This window comes from Petaurus breviceps, unplaced genomic scaffold, assembly GCF_028583685.1.
Source record: "Petaurus breviceps papuanus isolate PSGF00001 unplaced genomic scaffold, PetGlider_PUasm1.0 120, whole genome shotgun sequence".
NCBI classification, from domain to species: Eukaryota; Metazoa; Chordata; class Mammalia; order Diprotodontia; family Petauridae; genus Petaurus; species Petaurus breviceps.
Window position 1 is genome coordinate 810,146 of NW_027185627.1, and position 19,807 is coordinate 829,952.

Sequence of the window (19,807 nt, forward strand, 5' to 3'; positions counted from 1 at the left end):
CTTGCCTTTTTTTTTTTTTGGCAACATGGCTAATATGGACACGTTTTGCATAATTCCACATGTATAATTAATGTTACATTTCTTACCTTCACAACGGATGGAGGGGGATAGGGGGAGAGAGAATTTGGAACTAAAAAGGTTTTTTTTAATGTTAAAAATACATTAATTTTTTTTGGGGGGGGGTTGGAGTAGATGGCCTCTAAGACGTCTTCTAGTTTAAATCGATGATCCTTTGATCTTATTGTCTTATTTACGACAACTTAATGCAAATTTTAAAGAAAAATCAATACCCTGGGGAATCCCAGGCTCTTAAAAATGAAACGGAGTGCGTTTGTGAGGATCACAGGAGGCCCCAAATATCCCCGACAAGCCGTCACCACAGCTTCACTAGGTGAAGACTACAGGGGAAAGAAGACAAGAGCGTCCTTCGTTTTCAGAGGGCCTGAGACGAGTTCAGGACTCCATTTCCCAGAATGAATAGGGCGGAAGGTTTGTCGAGACTTCATTTCCCAGAATGCTTCAAAAGGAAGGCGTTCCAGGGCTCTGTTTCCCCGGATGTAAGGGCCCAGTGTGTGAATGGTGCGGGATGAGGGTGTGGAGAGGTCACACATGCGCAGTGTAGTTTCCGTGGCGCGGGGCGGGGGCGGGGCGCGTTCTGTGCGAAGACGCGGCTGGGCTTGGCATTCCCTCTAAAGATAGGGAGGCTGAGGAAAGGGGTGGGCTTTTGGCAGGAGCTCGGGCCGAGCAGGGTTGGGCTGCTGCTGCAGGGAGGGCGCGGGTCCTCCTTCCCACACTCCTGCAGGTACCGACCCAACCAGAACTGGAGGCGGCCCCACCCATCCCAGGCTGCCCCTGCCCCGGGGCGCCCCTCCCCCCACCCTGCACCCTGCACCCTGCACGTCCGGGCCCAGGCATGCCGACCCTCCCCCCGCCACCCCACAGACACACGAGGCACTTTCCTGGGCCTGACCCCTCCCCCGGTCCCTGCACGTCCCCGGCCCTGGCCCCTCCCCCAGACCCTCCCCCCATCCCTGCCTCCTTCTGCCACCCCACTTGCACACAAAGCACATCCCCAGCCTTGACCCATCCCCCAGACCCAGCACATCCCCAACCCAGCCTTCTTCCACCCGCCTCCTCCATACACACACCACATCCCCAGCCTTCCTCCCCTAGACCCTCCACTCCCCCTCCCCAGCCTCCCCCCATGCACTCAGTGAACATCTGCAGGCTCACCCCTCTTCCAGACCCTCCTCCCAGCCCTGCCTCGCTCCACTGCCCTTGTACCCACCAAGTACGTCCTCAACCCTGACCCCTCCCCCAGGCCCCCTGCTCTAGCACACAGGGCACATTCCCCAGCCCGAGCCCTCTCGTACAGGGGTCCTTCCCACTTCCTTGCCTTGACCCCAGTGCTGACCATCCCGGACACACACACTCTCTTGTCTCTCTCTTTCTCTGTCTCTCTCTCTCTGTGTCTCTCTCCCTCTCTGTCTCTCTCTCTCTCTTTCTCTCTCTCCAGCCTCAGGAATGCATCCATCCTCCACATCCTGCATCCACCCAGTCCATAGTCCTGGCTGTCTCCCCTTGACCATATTTATACTTGCACATACCCAGACATGTTGACACTCCCATCCCCACCTGTTCCCCTTCCTTTAAGAACTCACACTCAGTACCTTCCCCAATCCCAGACACGCTGACATCTACCCCCCTTCCTGGTCCCTCCTCCAGATCCTGCACAATCCTTGGCTGTTTTCCTCTCCCTCCCCCTGTACACATACCCTACAGATGTTCATTCCCCCAAAGCAATCCTCTACCTAGGTCCCTCCCCAGAAGCTGCTTCCCCAGGTAGGTTGACCCCCTGCATCCATCCCGGGCTACCTTTACTCCCACTTAACAATTGTAGCCCCAAACACCCTGACCTATGCCCCCCCTTTCCTGTGCCCTCCCACCCCCACCAGTGCCTGGGGATTCACCCTTGAAGGGGCTGAACTGGGTGCTTCCCTCCAGATATCCTAACAGTCCCCATTCATATGCACAGCCCAATAGCTGACCCTTCTATGACTATTCACACTTCTGGGAGGGTTAGCTCTTTAGCCCGGCCCTGTGCCTGAACTATTCCCAATCCTAGAGACTCCTTCTTGCTTGAGGTCCCTACACACTTTGCAGTTCTATCCTCAGGCAACCTGAATTTCCCTCTTGGTACTTCCCCTCTTCAGTTTTCTACTGGAAACCCCTAGCAGGACTGTGCTGCCTCTTCCCAGGTATCATACCTCACTCTTCCCACACACAAACTGCTAACTACCTTGTAGCATCCACTTCTATCTCTTGACCAAACCATCTCACCAAACCAACGTTGTGCCTTGACAGCTACAAGATCCCTTGGCCCCTCTGGTACTTCCATTTCCTTCCCACCGGATCCCTTGAACCCTCCCCCACATGTCAGCCAACAAACACACCTCATATCAGACCCTTTTCTCTCTAGTACCCCAAATCCCTTCCCATGCTCCATTTGTCCTACCTCAGTCTGTTTGTTTTTATCTGTGTCCCATAGGCCATCTGTGACAGCCCCTCCCCCAAGTCTCCTTTTCTGGGGTCTTGGTGCCCATTGTAGAGAGAGGAGCCTGAATGATGCCCAGGGGCCGGGCCTGGACCCAACAGGAGATCAGCTGCCTCCTGACCCTGATCCAGGACTCTGGGGAGGTCACATTGCTCATGGCCTCCACTTCAAGGCCTAATGAGGCCCTATGGCAATCCATCTCCCAAGGGCTGGGGGCATCAGGCTATGGTCGAAGTGTGGCTCAGTGTCGATCCAAGTGGAAGGCCCTGAAGCAAGCCTTCTATTCAGAATGGGAGACCAGCCGCCAGGCAGGAGGTCCCTCCCCTCAGCCCCCGCCCCACTACCGCACTATGAAGAGACTGTGGAAGGCTGCAGGACGGCCGGTTTTTGGAGAGCGTCGCCTGCCAGGTAAGGAATACCTGTGGTGGTGGGCCTCAGGGAGACTCACCAGAACCCAGAGGCGCCACATTCCATCCTCCTACCTAAGGTTTCTTTATGGAAGCCCCGAGGCTAGCAGGAAAGGGAGAAGGGCTGTAAGTACCTCCCCCCCACACTCCTGCCCACCCCTGGAGTGGAGCCGGAGGCCCCCACCAGAGCTAAGCTACTGGGTGAGTGAGTAGGTGGGGGATGGAGAAGGGGAGGCACATTGGAGCCACAGTCACCTACTAAGTGCCTGCTGTATACCAGTCACTGACTTTCCGTTGAGGATTCAGACAAAAACAAAAACACAGATTTCTAGAATTGGTGGGGAGCAAGGGGCCCTCCCCTTGGGCTGACACTCTTCTCTCCCACCCACCCAGGCTCTGACACAAACCTTGAAGCAGGACCGCCACCTTGTGCCAAGAAAGAGCCTTCTTGTGAGTATTCCCAGGAGCCACTGTGGAGAAGAAAGCTGAGAGAGGCTGAGGCCTCTGGGACTTGGTGGGAAAGCAGAACTGAGACAAGCTTTTGTGCCCGAGGCAAGGCTGGAAAATCACCACCCCCTGCTCCCTCAGGTACCCTGCTCAGCACAGCAGACACTTATTACGTGCCTCCTTTGTCCTTGGCACGGAACTGGCTGCTGGAGGTTGAAAGACAGAAATGAAATGGTCTCTGCCTTGAAGAAGCTTCTGTTCTTCTGGGAGGAAACAACATAATTTGAGGAGGATGAGAAAACTCTAGCCGGTGGGGATCAAGAAAGGTTTCACAGAGGAGGAGGAAAAGGAACACGAGCTGGGCTTTAGAGGAAGCCCTGGGCCTTCCCTGGAGGGCGTCTGTGACTTGTCAGAGACTTAGTGCCCATAATTTTCTGGGGTTTTATTATGTACATTTTGTACACTGTGCCCCCTTTTGTATGCTTCCCTCTGGTGATTGGGTTATAGGCTAGGGGACCAACTGACTAGTCTTTCCCTAACTTTCACACTTGTGGGGAGGCTAGGTTAGGAGATCCATGGACAGCATCAAGGTTAGGGTCGGTAGGTAAAGCTAAATGTATCTGTCTTCCTTCAGCAGCTCCTGAAGAGAAGCAGGCCAGCCCTGCCCCCTCCCAGATTCCAGGTGAGCCTGACGAGTCTCCTTTTTCTTAGATGACTTGGGGCGCTCCTAAGGCTGTCCTGGGTAGAGGAGGCCTCAGCTCCAATTGGGAGGGCATGAGGAGGGAGTGTAGAGGAGTCTCCAGAGGAATGAACGTATTGGGGAAAGAGAGGATATGGGAAGCATGAGGAAGAAAACCCCCTGAGGGGTAGAAGTGAGAACATGGAATTGGGGTGGGGGGAGTCTGTTGGCAAAGAGCAATAGCATGAGGTGGGGGTTCTAGGAGGTTGGGTCACTGGACTTTCCATGGGCTATTCCCCTGGAGTTATTAAGAACCACTCCCAGTTCCTGTCTCAGGTGGTTGCCCTCCTCCCAGCTCTTCAGAGCCTTTCTCACCATGAAGGAGTCAGATAGCTTTGTCCATTGCCCCCTTTTCTACCCTCCCGGGAGCCTAGAACAGCCCCTACCTTGGAACCAGATGAACAAGGGGATCTTGACTCCACTGGTCTCGTGGGGCTAAGTTGGGGGTAAAAATGGACAGAATCCTCATTTCAGGGGAGGAATATGTGGAGATGGAGCCCAGCAGGGCTTAGCATGGTTTTTTTGCCTCCTCCTGCCCCAGAAGAGCCTCCAGCCTTGGTGCCAGAGGTCCCAGTCAGACCAAATATGGTCCCTCAAGGACCTAGAGAAGAGCCCAGCCATGTGTCAGGACTGCAAGGTAAGCTTCATCCCTTCTCCCATCCTCCTTGGGCTTGGGACTTGGTGATGGGGGTGGCAGATGGAGGCCTTGACCTTCTGCTGGTGCACTGTTGCAGGCCCTGGAGTGGTGAGCCTTCTCCAGAACATGCAGGAGCTTCTGGTGCAGATCTTGCGAACATCAAGGCAGCAGCAGGCGCTGCTCGAGAGCTTGGCCCAAGACACCGTCTCCCACCTTCACCTGCTGTCTGATGGCCTGGGCCAGATGGGCCAGACCTTGCAGGCCCTGCTGATGCACAGCCCCAGCTGGCAGAGTCCCCGGTCCCTGCTCACGCCCATACCCGCTCGTTCTCGACCTCACCCCCCTGCCCTGGGCCTGCACTCTTCTCATTCCCCTTCTATTCCTGTTTCCCCTTCGAGCCCCTGCCTAAAGGAGGAGACCATCCTACCCCCACCCAGGTTTGCACCATTATGAATCTGGACCCACTTCCCCCAAGTTGTGGCGAGAGCTCAAGCCAATAAGACAACTCTCTCTCACCTCCTTTCTCCTGCTGGTAAATATGGAGCCCCTGGTTCCCCACCCCAAGTAGTCTGTTCCCAAGACTGGAGACTTTTATGTAAATGTCCTCATATTTTAGAAAATGTTTAATTTAAAAGAGAAACATGCATCCTTTTTTTTACAGTGAGAGATTATTTGATTAAAAAAATCCAAATTAACAGGAGAGGGGACTGTGCCCCTGACTCTACCCTGTTCTTTCAGTGCCTTGGAGTCTGTCTTAGGGCCAGAGATGCATGCTGTGGACATCCCTATCATTGCTTGTACCTGGCCAGAATGACACTTGCTGACACATACATGGAGACATCCTGGTTCTCGTGGGCTCTTACATCGGCTTGCTTTCTGTTGCTCCCATGTACACATCCATTTTCTTGTATAGAGGCACACAGATATGTGTACTTGCCCACCCCACCCCCCAGAACACCCCCACCACTTCCTGTGTTTCTGAAGAAACTAAAGAAGTGTCCTTGGGGCCGGAACTGGTTAACCTCAGAGGGAGGGATCATGAATGGATGGGAGGGGTCATGAAAGCACTATCCGCCCCAGCGGGTGGAGTTGGCCTTATGTCCAGGCTGGGAGCTCCCCTGCTTCCTAGTGTAGACTGATAGGCTAATTTCCAGGACTCCAGAGAAGTCATTCCCTGCTGTGTCCCATGGTCATAACTCAAATTAAAGTAGCTGCAGGCCAAAAGGGAAAGTCGAGACAGGACCTCTTCCTGTGGACAATGGCCTCTTTCCTCTCTTCCCTCCCCCCAAGATGCATCTCACGCTTGGATCTGGGTCTTCTCTCATCCTTCTCCCGGCTGGCTGTTGGCATAGTCCTCGTTAGGAAAGGCTGCCCGGCGGGTCTGGGAGCCCACAGATGCATAGAGTTCGGGCTCTGGGAGTCGTGGTGTGGGGGCAGACTGCTCAGGCTCCAGGGTCATCACTACCTCTGAGTACTTGATGGGTGGCCCCAAACTGGGCCCTGGGGGCCGTCCCTGTGGAGGCTGCAACTGCAGGCTGGCATAGCACATAGCTTCTTCCCTTGCCTAGGGATATAGAGGCAGGTTAGGGTTGTGAAGGGTACCCCGAGATCCCCTCATCCTTAGATTCCCCAAAGAATCTAAGTCCAACTTACTCGAGGGACGTCCCCTGCTGATTGCTCCTGTATGATAGGCCCCGCCTTCTGTGGTAGCCGTCCTGAGACAGGATAGAACAAGACCCTCATTCACCGGTTCCTAAGTCTCTCTATTCCACCCTTTTCACTTCCTCTGGAAACACCTTTGCCTTACCCCAGTTCCCTCCCTCTCACCTGTTTGCAGGTATGTCAGGTTCCCATAAAGTGGTACCTCTTCCACAGTCCTCTTGGAGCTGCAATATAGAGTGGGTGCGGGGATGATGTTCTGGAGTCTCTGAAGGATTAGGGCTACCTGAGGGAAAGGCCTCTGGGTGTCTTTCAACAGCAGTACTCACCTTTCCTGTCCCTGGGAAGCCTTGTTCTTTTCTCTGGTCCATCGGACTAGGTGTTCAGCCAGTGCCAAAAGCAGCAACAGGGTCACCACCCCCAGCAGTGCCCACAGCCCGAAGGCACAGTGCAGCCCCGGGAACCCTGAAAGCAGTAGTCACTGGGCCATCACCACACCCGCCTCTTGGCCATGCCCTCCCCCTCCAACCTGGTCATACCCATCCACCCTCCTGTCCCCACCTCACCAGCTGTAACATTTAAGCATTCTTTGGTATTCATTAATGTCAAAGATATCTGGGTCTGAGCCAGCCAGGAGAAACTGGTACTGCTTCTCAGTCCCTGGGCCAGGTCACTGTCAGCTCAGAGCCTCAGCTGTCTTTCCCCCAGAACCGAGAACACCCTGTCCCTGCTTCAGTCACCCTGTCTCCTGAAGCTCAATAACAGCCACAGCTGCGAAAGCCACAGGAGCTTCCTTCCGGAGCAGAGAGATGGGGGAAATGCTCCCCCCTCCCCAGCTGGGGTAGTCCAATTAAACACCTCCTGCTCTCACCCCCTTTCTTCTCTTCAGTTTGACCTAACTGCTCCTGTGGAATATTGAGGGAAGATGTTCCACGTTCACTTAAAGATCTGTTGACCCAAGGCACTTTGCCCCAAGCCTCTTTATACATATAACCACCTTACCTTCCTGTCACTGCCGATCCAGAATGTGTAGGCCTTGCAGTGCAGTGGAGGCAAGGAACAACCAGGGATGGAGGGGAGGGATGAAACTCAGAACCCTTCCTGAAAGCTGGTTCTCCTTTCTAGCTTCTTCTTTAGAAGGAACCTCCTCTCCCTCTTACCCCCCCTTTTTTTTTTTTGCTTTTTGTAGGGCAGTTGGGGTTAAGGGACTTGCCCAAGGTCACATTGCTAGTTTTTGTGTTAAGTGTCTGAGGCCGGATTTGAATTCGGGCCCTCCTGACTTCAGGGTCGGTGCTCTATTCACTGTGCCACCTAGCTGCCCCTCTTACCTCTTCTTTAACCAAGTCTTTTCCAGTTCTGTAAAATACAGTGTATCTACCATCTAGTTGAAACCTCTCCCTCTTTCTTTGAATTCCTAACCCTTCTCCCCTGCTACCAGCCTCTTCCCATCTGCAACATGCCATCCAATTAATCTTCCTAATATACAAGTCTTTTGACATTTCTCCTTGCCTTCTCTCACCCACATTTCAGCAGTACCCCAATAAAACATCTATACCCTCTTTATTATGACCCCAGCCTTCCTTTTCAGCCAACTTGCCTTAGTTTCCTCTAACCTGTAATCAAAGGACAGGGCATAAGCTTCTTTTAGACATGGGTAGTGATAAACCAGGCAAGTGATGAGCTCTGGTGTCTCCAGGCTCTGCATTCATCTTTTCCCTTGCTGGGGGTATCCTCTTCCAGCTTCTTGGCGCTCAGTGCTACCTTCTCTCCAACCTCCTTTCTCTGTCACGTAATAATCCCTCTATGGAAGCAAGACTGAACATTTACTTCCCTCAGCTACTTTTGTTTTTTATGTCAGTGGGAGAGTGGAGAAGGGAGGCACAACCTTCTCAAGTTTTCTTTTCCTTCAAGTTACATTCCTCCATCTAGGCTGAGGATTATTTTAGGATTCTTGGGGGTGGGGGAGGGGTGGCACAGGGGTAGGGTGAGGCTGGCCCAAAGCTTCTTGAATAGGAAATGGTATCTCCTTCCATTGCTATTAGTATAGTGCTTCTTAGCTTCTGTGAGCTAGCCTAAGAACCAAAATTCCTTATGATATTTTTATTAGAAGAAAATGTAGTAAGGGTTCCAAAGGTTGAAAAGGGTTCCTTTTCAAAAGACCAGTTGTTGAACTATTGTTAAACTTCGGGATAGCCTGTCGAGAATCTCCTACTAAAAAGCTCCTGTTCCTTCCCCACTCCTTATCCCTTCTCCCTTCACTCACTAAAGTGATTTTCCTAAAACACAGGTCTAATCACATCAGCCCCCTACTAAGTAAACTCCACTGACTCCCTATTGCCTGCAGGATCAAATACAAAATGTTGTTAAGCATTCAAAGCCCTTCGTAATGTAGCCACATCTTACTTTTCCTGTTGGATCCATTGACACTGACCTCCTGGCTGTTCCACTAACAAGACACTCCATCTCTCTGCTCCAGGCATTTTCTCTGGCTGTCCCCCATGCCAGGAACACTCTCCCTCCTATGCTCTGGCTACTGACCTTATGAAAGGGATGGCAGAGGGAGAGGTGAAATGCCAACTAAAGTCCCACCTTCTACAGAAAGCCTTTCCCAACCCCTCTTAAGTGCCTTCTCTCAATCATTTCCTATTTATCCTTCTGTGAGCTTCTTGAGATTGGACACTGTCCTTTGCTTTTTTTTTTTTTTTTTGTATTCCCATTGTGTAACACAGTGCCTGGCTGGGCACTTGATAAAATATTTATTGACTGACTCTCCTCCCCAAATTCTGCCCTCATGCTAGAGGACTTCAACATACATAATGATTCTTCCTCAAACACCCAAACCACTCAGTTCCTCAACCTGCTCACTTCTCCTTGACCTGCTCTTCCACCCAACCTCAGCCACAAAGATTATACTTCTGATCTTGTCATCATTGGCAAAGATCCCACCACCATGTTTGAGAATGCTGATTCCCCTTATATGACTATAATCTATTGGCTTTTCACCTCTCACTGAGCTGGACCTTTCATAACCCTACTCTTCATCCTTACTGTGACCACCAATCTCGACCTCTCAATTCTGTCCCAGGTCATCTTCCCCCACACCAGCCACTCTCTCCTAGTCTCCCCAACTTAACTCCTTAATGAACCTTTTCAATTTTACCCTGTCCTCTTCTCTTGAATGTCTAGCCCCTTTATCCTATCGTCCATTACACCAGAATGACACGTCATTCCCACCCTTTGTGCCTACACACATAAAAAGAAAAAAGGCGGAGAAAATTACATGACCATTCTGACTGGGCCCACTAAAAATTGGATAATCCTACTATATCCTCCTCATGAGCTCAATATCCCATTGTCCACAGCAGCGCTTCCAAACCTTTTCATCCCTCCTCAAACATCCCATGGTTTGGCCATTTGCTATGAGCTCCTTTCCTCCTTCACCCCTGTTTCACATGAAGAAGTGACCTAACTCCTTACCAAGGCCAAGCCATCCATCTGTTCAAGTGATCCTGTTCCATCCTGTCTCCTCCAATTACATTGTCCCCTCTCTCTTCCTGATTCTTTCACTTATTTTCGATCTCTCCCTGTCTGTTGATTCATTTCCTTTTGTTGTTCAGTCATTTCTATTCTGCTTGACTCTTCATGACCCCACTTGAAGTTTTCTTGGCAAACATACTGGAGGGGTTTGCCATTTTCTTCTCCAGCACATTTTACAAATGAGGAAACTGAAGCAAACAGGGTGAAGTGACTAGCCCAGGGCCCCACAGCTAGTGTCTGAGGCTAGATTTGAACTCGAGAAAATGAGTCTTCTTGACTCCAGACCCAGCACTCTATCCATCTGGCTGCCTAACTGCCTGATTCTTTTCCTACTGTCTACAAACATGCCCATGTCTCCCCTATGCTGAAAAAGCCCTCACTTCATCCTTCCATCACTGCTCCTTCCTATATCTCTCCTGCCCTTCCTAGCATCTACAATAGATGTTTCCACTCTCCTCCTCCTCCTTCTGTCTTCTTAACCCTTTATAATCTGGCTTCTTTTCCCCCCAATATTTTTGTTTTCTAATTTATTTTTAGTTTTTATCATTCTCTTTTATAAGATTTTAAGTTCTAAATTCTTCCCCCCTCCCCAAGACAGCAAGCAATCTGATATAGGCTATACATGTATGATCATTTTTTTTTTAAAGCAATTGGGGTTAAGTAACTTGCTCAAGGTTACACAGCCAGGTGTTTCTGGGTGGGTGCTAAGTGTCTGAGCCCAGATTCGATCCCCCAGGTCATCTAGACACTGGGGCCTGTGCTCTTACTTGCTGAGCTACTTGGCTGCCCCTATGTATGATCATATTAAACATATTTCCACAGTAGTCATGTGAATCAGAACAAAAGGGAAAAACCACAAGAAAGAAAAAACACAAAAAAAGAGAAAATCATATGCTTCGATCTGCATTCAGACTCCATCGTTCTTTCTCTGAATGTGGATGTATAGGGCAGAAGACCACTCACCCAAAATGACTCAGAGACTTCTCAAGGCGGAAGCAAAAACTTTATTACCGTCTCTCTGGAGAAAGGGCCTCTCCAATCTAACAAAGGGCCAGAAGGGAGAAGCACCCTAGGCAAAGGCATGATTATAAAACCCTAATATGGGAATTCCACACCCTCTCAACTGTCCCACCTTACCATTGGTTGGTAAGGCAAGCTCACAATCTTCTTATTAATGCCAACCAATCGGCACAAAGCCCTCTCCATCTATTACCATAATTATTACTAATGAGGTTCTAATTTTGTTAGATAACATACATAATACATGAGGTCCACGATGCAAGTGCAGTAACGACCCCAGAATACTGAAGCCCCTTCAGTCCAACCTAGATGTGTCCTTATCTGGGCCTGAGTGTCCCAAAGCTGCTGTCTGCTTCCTGATTGGTCAAATCCACCTGCTGTTGCCAACTCGTTTTATTCTACATTATTTCATTTTAAGTATTATCTAGGAGTTCTCTGGGAACTGGGAACCCAACTTCTTCCCAAGGCTGCTGCCTCAACTCTTCTCAAGGCTACTGTCTGGTACTTTTTATCAGTAGTCTTGTTTCAGCAATTTTTGCAGTTCTATAGAAACAACCCTTTGCTAAGTCTCACACTACCATTCCTTTCCCCAAACTAAAAACACCTCTAATTTGGTCTCAATAGTTAATCCAATCAATTGTATTAATACTCAATAGCTCTTACATTACCTTGAAATACACAATGACATATATATATATATATATATATATATATATATATATATATATGGGGAAACAATACTGAACTTAGTTACAAAATATAAGAAAGTAATAAGAATGTATATAGAATGTTCAGAATGGGGAAACTTCACTGCAAGTTATCCCTCACATTGATAGCATTTTCCATCAATTGTCTTAGCTCAGAAGAGCTAAGTCTAACAAAGTTGGTCATCACACAAATGTTGCTGTTACTGTGTGTGTGGTGTTTTCCAGGTTCTATTCCCTTCACTCAGCATCAGTTCATATATGTCTTTCCAGGTTTTTCTGAAGTCTTGTCTGCTCACCATTTCTTATGGAACAATAGTATTCCATTACATTCATATACCACAACTTGTTCAGCCATTCCCCAATTGACGGACATCCCCTCAATTTCCAGCTCTTGGCCACCACAGAAAGAGCTGCTATAAATATTTTTGTACATGTCGGTTACAAACTGGCTTCTAACTTTATCATTCCACTGAAACTGTTCTCTCCAAAGTTATCAGTGATCTCTTAGTGGCCAAATCCAACAGCCTTTCTCAATCTTTATTCTCCTTGGCCTTTGTACAGCCTTTGACACAGTTGATCCCTCTCTTCTCCTTGATGTTCTCTCTCTCTAGGTTTTCAGGACACCTTTTCCTCCTACCTACCTGACCCTTCTCTGTTTCCTTTGCTGGGTCCTCTTCCAGATCACACTCACTAACCTCAGGGTTCTGTCCAGGGCCCTTTTCTCCCTCTATTCTACCTCATTTGGTGATCTCATCAGCTTCCATGGATTTAATTTACCGTCTCTGTGCTGATGATTCTTAAATCTAACCTCTTTGCTAACCTCCATTCTCGTTCTTCCTTTCAGATCTCTTGAAACAGATGTTAGTAGACATATCAAACTCCATATACCCAAAACAAAGCTCTTTATCTTTCCCCCTAAACTCTCCTTATCACTGTAGAGGGCAAAACCATCTTCCCAGTCCCTCAGGCTTGTGACCTAGGAGTCATCTTGGGTTCCTCACTCCCTCTCACACCCCATATCTAATCTGTTGCCAAAGCCTATAGATTTATCCTTTGCAATCTCTCTTTTTCATCTGGTCATTCTGGTGCAAGACTTCATAACCTCATACGGGGACTGCTGTAACAACCTGCTGGTGGATCTGTCTGCCTCAAGTTTCTCCCCACTCCAGTCCATCCTCCATTCAGCCACTACAGTGAATTTCCTAAAAAGCAGATCATGTCACCCCACCCACGCCCCATTCAATAAACTCCAGGGGCACCCTACTGCCTCCAAGAGCAGATACAAAATGCTCTGGCATCCAAAGCCCTCATAAACCTAACTCCCATCCTTCCAGTCCGTAATCTTACTCCCTGACACTGTCTTTGGTCCAGAGACACTGGCCTTCCGGCTGTTCTACAAACACTCCTTGAAATTCCCTTGGGCTGTGGCACACACCTAAGAAAGCTCTACTTCTTCTGATCCAACGACTGATCCCTCTGGTTTCCCAACTAAAAAGCCCACCTTCTACAGAGGAGTCTTAATTTCAGAGCCTTCCTTCCCTCTTTAAATTACTTCCTATTTATTCAACACTTGCTTGTGTGAATGTTTGCATATTATCTCCCCCTTTTAAACTAAACTCTCGTGGAGCTGGGACTTCTTTTTTTGTCTCTGTGTATGCCCCGTCGCCTAGGATAGTTATCAATAGACTCAAACAACATTTCGAGGTTGTAGCTAAAAAGAGCAGACGCGCTGAGAATGAGCCCCGTTCAGTTGGTGCACCAGAGGGTGCACTGCCTGCGTGACTATTTTACTTGAGAGAGAGGGGGGCCTCGCCGCGCTCCTCCGCTCAGCTCTCCTACGGAAGTAGAGGTGCTTCTTGGCGGGGTAAAGGGAGCTGCGACGTAAACCAGACGCGCACATGCGTGCGTGGCACTCTCTGCCAAAGCTCCGGGGACTTTCCCCTAGGCGTAGGGTGGGGAACAGGTCCCCCGTTTGTAACCTAGGAAACAGGCCTTCAGCAAGCGCCTCATATACAGTGGCTTACCCAAGCTTTATAAAGACCCAGAAATCGCAGCGCCTTTTATAGTGTGGTTAGACCAATAATAATAATAATTTCCAGGCTAACCGAAATGGAACCTTTTACTTCAAGAGAGAATTTTCTAATTTTACTTTTCTAAGTAACATGTCGCAGAAAAATCATCGAAAGAAACAGTATCCCTGAAGAATTTGAGAGAAAAAGGAGTCCGGCATGCACCTGGAGGCCAGTTAGGTGAATATATTATGTAAATGAAGACGTTAGCCACTCTCTCCCTGAGCTCGCTCGTCGTTAGGGGCAGGGCCAGCTAGGCGCACATACGTGTGTCGTCACGAGTTGCGTCACCGCATCTGCTGCTGGTCTGCCCGCCCCAATTCGCACAGCCCTCTGGACATGCCGGCCCCGGCGCCCTGCGGCCAGGCGCTGCTGCCGGCCGCCCTGGCGCTGCTCCTCCTGGCCGCAGCATTCCAGGTCTTCGAGGGCGGTGCCGGGCCGCGGCCCCCCGCAGGTAATGGGCAACGGGAGGAGGGGAGGGAAGGGGCGCGGGCGGAGACGGTCGTGACCCCGACTGTGGCCTCGCTCTGCAGGGGAGCCAGCCCGAGACGGGCTGCGGAGGACGCTGGAGGAGCCGCGGGCGGCGGGCCGGGTGTGGCCGCTGCCCCTGGGAGCCTTGTACGCCGTGGGCGTCCTGGCCTTCGTGCTGCGCCGGTGTCTGCAGGTGCCGGGGCCGGGAGGGGGCTGGGCCGGCGCCGGGAGGGGAGCCCCCGCGTGCGGTGTGGTGGGGGACCGAGCTGCCCTGCCTCGTTCTAGGGACAGGATGAGACCGAAGTGTCCCCGGAGGAGAAGCCCGCCGAGACGGAGCTTCTGCGCAGAGGTGAGGGCCGGCCAGGGGGGTGTTGGTGGAACCGGCTCCATCCACGGGAGTGGTAAATGCCGTCCCTTCCTTCCCCAGAAGAGCAGCTGGCCCGAGAGCTAGCGAAGACGGAGCAGCTCCTGGGCGGCCTGCTGGACCAGCTGGACCCTCTGTTTGAGCGGTGAGAGCTGGTGGGGCCAGGGATGAGGGTGGCCGGGCGTGGAAGAGGCAGGTAGAAGGCCTGACTGGGCATCTCTGCAGTGTGGACGCGCTGGCTGGAGCCCAGCAGGACCTGCTGACCCTAAGGCTTCAGACCATCAGCCAGCTGTTAAAGGACAAGGGGCTGAACACCACTGTTGCTTCCCAAGGTAGGGGCCCTTGGAGTAGAATATCAGATGTTTGGTGTCTGATGTGATCTGATTTGAGGACTCATGCTACCCCCTTCCCCTCCACACACAGAGTACAACCCCCCTATCCATGAGGACCTGAGTGCTGAGGAAGATGATGACAGTGACCTTCAGACCGGGGGCTGGGGGGAGGAACCAGAGGAGGGAGTAACTGAGGCCTGGGCTCCAGATGTCTCCTGGGACCAATGTGAGGGAAATGGGAAGGAGTGGGGGCTCAGGAGGAGGAAGTGGATGGAAGGAACCCAAGTCACACACTGAGAGGGTTGGGGAATGGTACCAGTTTTAGAAAAGCCAGTGAGGAATCAAAGCTCAGATTTGAGGAAGTAAGCTCGGTGTTTTAAAAATAAAATTTATTCCATATAAGTATACAACTCGATCATCCAAAACATATGTGCTCAATCAAACATAAATGTCCTTATCATACACATCACTGTGTTCTTTACCACCAGATAGTGGCCAGTCACACATGTCCTAGGGATGCTGAGGCTTCCGAGCAGTCAGACTTCCTATATCTAACTGGAAACAGCTGCAAGGTGCTCTTCTACCTTGTGTGGCTGCTGTAGAGAAAGAACACTAAGTGAGCCTTCTCCCCAGTCTGAGTGAGAACAAGGAGAGCTAGAGAGAAGGTGGAGTCCATAAATGGTAACTGTGCACACAGCTAAACAGGTCCTTAGAACCAGAGGAGATGTGAGGCATACCTGACGGCTACAGTCAGACTGTGGTACCAACGGGATAGGGCTTCTTGGTCCGTGGACATGAGCAGCAGCTTTTCATGGGGAAAAGAAAGCTGGGGGAATGGGAAAGAACACTGTTTTGCTTACCCAGAAAACAGTCCTGAAGCCATCCAGGGAAGGAATGGCTACATGGATGTTAAGGATAGGGATAGGGACTGGATTTGTGATACCACTGATTGAGGGAACTTCCAGGCAGGAGAGGTCTGTATCTTCTCTACAATTTACAACCTTACAGAGCTGTCTAAAGCAAGGGTTGACAACTTAGAACCCATGGGCTAAACTGTGTTTTTCTGTACTTTTCTAAAACTTATTTTAAAATGTAAAGACCATTCTTGGCTCACAGCAGTCCATTTGCCACCCCCTGGTAGAACACTCTTGCCCAGTATTGGTTCAGAGGCTAGCTCTCTTATCCACTGAACCACACAGCTTGTCATGTACAGTGCTTGGTGGTGGTAGCAAACAGAGCTAAGGTCTGAGCTTTATGGAAAGGGACAGGAGGACAGACCTTATTCCTTAAACCCTGGAACACTAAGAGGGTATGCAATCTTTGAGCTGGAAGCACCCTTGGAGATCATCTAGACTGGTCCCCTAATTTTACAAATAAGGAAACTGGTCCGGAGTGGCTGGACCTTGCCCAAATTCATACACTAGCTTGTGGTAGAAGTGGGACTAAAGCTGAGGTCTCCTCACTTCTAGTTCAATGCTCCTATATAGTATCTATAAATTAAAAAAAAAAAATTCCTAAGAGAGATCTAAATAAGTTACTCAGGGAAGTTTAGGGCCCCATCTCTGTCTTGCAGGATTGTCAGTTTGGCCAGTGTGTCCTCTACAAATTGGGGCTTGACTTACTGTTCTGTTGACTGTCTAGACTTAAAGTGATGGATGTTAATAATGTAATGCTGCAGATTAAATTCAAAAGTGTGTCGTGCGTATGTTTTGGGGTTTTTTTTAAGAGCAGATGTTTAACATTTACCTTAGAGTTGGGGGTAGTTGTGGGCCTGACCTAGAGGCTGGGAATAGAAGAATTGTGGGCTTACCCCAGAGAACAGTCTCCCTACCTCACCCCCAGTCTCATTACTTACACTGAGCAGTCCACCCCCTGGTCCCCCTGAATGACCAAAGATCCTTTGGAGCTGGCATTGGGCCATGGGGTAGAGGGCCTGACAAACAAAGGTCCCTCCATACAGGATATGTAGGACAGACCGGGGCTTGGCCATTAAAAGTGCATCAGAAAAGAGGAAGAACATTCGAGACTTTGGCTCGCCTTTAGGGGGGACCACTAGTAGCCAGCCCTGCCGAAGGAACCAGCGCCCTGTGATAGAGAGAGAGAGAAGGGTGCGTTAGCATTTTCCACAAAGACCAGGGATGACACTAGGAATGTGCTGCTTCTCTAAGAGTATTTTTGAGATGTTGAGAGAGAAGGATCTTAAAGGCCTGTGTGGAACAGAGGTACCAGAGGGATAGGGATTAGGGCTCTGACCTTTGGTCAGACCTTTAGCCAGACGGCCACTGAGTAAACTCTGAATACGATGGAGTTGCCGGACATTCTCGTGCTCTCGACCAATAGCACTAACCCGCTGGGTGACTTCACTCAACTTCTGAGCAACCTCTAAAATGACAACCCCCAAAAAATGCCATTTGATTAATAAAGTAACTGGAAACAAGGTATTAAGGAAAGAAGACAAATGAGACTAAAGATCAGGGTTCTAATTGTGGGGCCAGCTTTGGAGTCTGGAATACATTAAAGAATGATACTGGCTCAGGGAAAACATACTTGAGAACTGTTGATAGTCAGGGCTGTCAGGACGTGTATTTTCAGCCAAAGCCACAACCAGGTTTTCATACCTGAAACACAAATAGACTGAGGCCTTAGGGATATTAGTCCTGTCCCAACTAGGCCTGGGAAAAGCAAACATCCAGTCATCCATTATTCAAAGTGCCACTTTTCTACAAGGCATATTGTTATTGGCACATCTGATTTCTGCATCTTCTGGCTCAGAAGGGATTGGTTTCTTGCAGCTCTGGCTTGAATACTTTCTCAATTCCTACACCAGTCTGCAGTTCAGGGTATGTGCTCAAACCTTGTTCTTCCATCCAGGACTAGAGGGCACTCTTTCCCAATTTCCCTGACTGAAACCTCACAAGGCCACAAATAACCAAGACAGAATTTCAGAGATATTTACTGAGCTATGGGGAGAGGGAATAAATACAGGGACAATTCTACAAAGGACTACAGACCTGAGGTTACCTAAGTCATAATCTTGTTCATGCTCCCCAAGGACAAAAAGAATTTATGATAAGGGTTGCATAACCAGATACTTGGGTATTTAAATCACAAGATACCAATGCTCAGTGTTTGGCAGTCAAAGGAGTTTAACAGAACCTAGTCTTAATAACAATAGCTGACCTTTATCTAATGGTTTGAGTTTTGCAAAACACTTTACCTTTATATACATTATTTCAGTTGATCTTTAAAACATGCCCAATCAGTATGTACTACTATCACTATTATTCCTATTTTACAGAAGTGAAAACTGAGGGATTGAGTGACTTGCCCAGAGTCACAATATCCAAGACAGAATTCTAAATCCTGGCGTTACTGATTTAAGCCCAGCAATATCCGTCAGGGCTGATTCCCAATTGAGGGTATGGATCTGAAGAAGACATACTGGTTCAGAGCTAGGGTAAGGGTCAGTCAACATAAGTTAGCATCAGAGCAGGGATCCAGGTGGAATCAGAGAGTCACTTACTGTTGGAGGCGTTGCAGTGGTAAGGGAAGCAGGTCCGCTAGCTGAAGGCTCCCAAACTCAGGACGCCCCTCTTGAAGCTGTACAAACTTTCTGAAATGCCTCTTCCTCAGCCACTTCTGAGTTCAGGGGGGGTTTGGGATACAAGAAAAACAGTAAGAGGGTCACAGGCTGGTGTTGGTGCAGCCTTTACAGTTACTTGTGCACACAAGAGTCTCTCACAACAAAATAAGGAGTGGACAAACGCCCAGAGCGGGAATGCATCCCGAGGAAGTAGGGTACCTGGAGGATGGCCCTGGATCGCGCCTCGTTGGCAGCAAAGCGTGTGTAGAGCTCCAGGTGGCAGCAGAATCTCTCCAGGCCTGCTCCCCACTCGGCCGCCTCCAGATGCAGGAGCAGCTCTCTGCAGAGGAGACAGCATGGCCTCTGCCTTCCGCAGGCACACACCCCTCCATCCCACTGGCCTCCCACGAGCGGCCTTTCTGTCCTTACTCACTGGCTGACAGCGTGAAGGGATTCCCAGGGTCCGAACACAGCCTGAAGCTCCGCTGGGCGCAAGGTCCCTTTAGCTCTCAAAATGCGCAAGAAATACTGGGGAGGGGAGAGGCGGAGGCGCAGGGTGGGAGGGGGCAGGGGGCGCGGCGGGGGGTGGACAGCCAGAATTAGGCCAGGGATCCTGCGCGCGCCCGCGCCCCGCCCCCCGCGCGCACCTGCACCACCAGCCCCAGCTGCTCCTGGTAGCGCCGCTCCGTCTCCAGCAGCTCCAGCGCCGCGCGGCCTCGCTTCCTCTCCCAGCGGGCGCGCTGCTCACGCACCGGGCACCGCGGCCCCGAGCTCGACATGGGGGTTCGGGATTGGGCCGGACCGGGCCCCGATAGAAACAGTAACAACCCTCCCCTCCACCGCCAGGGAGGGGGCGCTTGGTCACCGGGAAAAAGAGCCCCTGACCTCCCCGCTCCCTGCACACACCCACGTCAGTGGCGACTCCCTCCTCCACTCCAAATGCCACGGGTACCCGGACCGGCCAGGATTCAAATTCCAACCGCCACCAAAGGAGGCGGGGCCGGGGCCGGGGCCGGGAATTCTGCACTTCGCCCCCTGTCGCCTCGGAGGCCTAGACATCGCCGATACTGCGCATGTACGAAGAAGGCCTGTGGCTGCTGGTGCGCTCCGCACCTCCCCTCTGGGTTTCCGGCTGTGCGCATGCGTACACTCCACCCCGCCCCTCTGTCCTTGGCTGGCTCTAGGTGGGGTGGGAAGGACCTGCTTCCCTGTCCCAGGCAAGAGCTTGGCTCGGTCCGATGGGGTGAGGACCAGAAGTGTAGTTTGGGATTGTATGGGGCG

The 19,807-nt window shown here is 50.7% G+C and overlaps 4 protein-coding genes across 16 annotated transcripts; 2 read left to right on the forward strand and 2 right to left on the reverse strand.

Moving 5' to 3' along the window:
• Positions 1–620: 620 nt before the first annotated feature.
• Positions 621–5,479, forward strand: LOC138161868 (transcription factor HIVEP3-like). Of its 8 annotated transcripts, none has more exons than XM_069088901.1 (6): positions 621–802; positions 2,549–2,962; positions 3,355–3,549; positions 4,043–4,090; positions 4,692–4,784; positions 4,882–5,479. In XM_069088901.1, exons 2-6 carry the CDS (start codon positions 2,623–2,625, stop codon positions 5,235–5,237), a joined length of 1,032 nt encoding a protein of 343 aa, XP_068945002.1. In that variant the 5' UTR covers positions 621–802; positions 2,549–2,622; the 3' UTR covers positions 5,238–5,479. The 8 variants fall into 8 exon arrangements, with proteins under 8 accessions (XP_068945002.1, XP_068945012.1, XP_068944984.1 ...); XM_069088911.1 differs by having other exon boundaries at positions 4,046–4,090; XM_069088883.1 differs by having other exon boundaries at positions 622–802; positions 4,689–4,784.
• Positions 5,480–5,787: 308 nt separating this feature from the next.
• Positions 5,788–7,206, reverse strand: SIT1 (signaling threshold regulating transmembrane adaptor 1). Its single transcript, XM_069088962.1, has 5 exons — positions 7,010–7,206; positions 6,773–6,908; positions 6,612–6,670; positions 6,438–6,499; positions 5,788–6,348 (listed from the first exon to the last, which is right to left on the reverse strand). The coding sequence occupies exons 1-5, from the start codon at positions 7,041–7,043 to the stop codon at positions 6,106–6,108; spliced, it is 534 nt and encodes a 177-aa protein (XP_068945063.1). The 5' UTR covers positions 7,044–7,206; the 3' UTR covers positions 5,788–6,105.
• Positions 7,207–14,080: 6,874 nt separating this feature from the next.
• Positions 14,081–16,648, forward strand: CCDC107 (coiled-coil domain containing 107). The gene is made up of 6 exons (XM_069089028.1): positions 14,081–14,230; positions 14,310–14,440; positions 14,533–14,596; positions 14,675–14,756; positions 14,837–14,943; positions 15,035–16,648. The coding sequence occupies exons 1-6, from the start codon at positions 14,116–14,118 to the stop codon at positions 15,238–15,240; spliced, it is 705 nt and encodes a 234-aa protein (XP_068945129.1). The 5' UTR covers positions 14,081–14,115; the 3' UTR covers positions 15,241–16,648.
• On the reverse strand, positions 15,314–19,572 carry ARHGEF39 (Rho guanine nucleotide exchange factor 39). 6 transcript variants are annotated; one of them, XR_011168497.1, is made up of 9 exons: positions 19,174–19,572; positions 18,960–19,054; positions 18,746–18,866; positions 18,467–18,582; positions 17,491–17,561; positions 17,209–17,325; positions 16,690–17,028; positions 15,681–15,769; positions 15,314–15,539 (listed from the first exon to the last, which is right to left on the reverse strand). XR_011168497.1 is itself a non-coding variant. In XM_069089010.1 (9 exons), exons 1-9 carry the CDS (start codon positions 19,303–19,305, stop codon positions 15,524–15,526), a joined length of 996 nt encoding a protein of 331 aa, XP_068945111.1. In that variant the 5' UTR covers positions 19,306–19,549; the 3' UTR covers positions 15,314–15,523. The 6 variants fall into 6 exon arrangements, 3 of the variants coding, with proteins under 3 accessions (XP_068945111.1, XP_068945102.1, XP_068945088.1); XR_011168495.1 differs by having other exon boundaries at positions 15,314–15,536; positions 17,197–17,325; positions 19,174–19,556; XR_011168494.1 differs by having other exon boundaries at positions 17,197–17,325; positions 19,174–19,556.
• Positions 19,573–19,807: the final 235 nt, after the last annotated feature.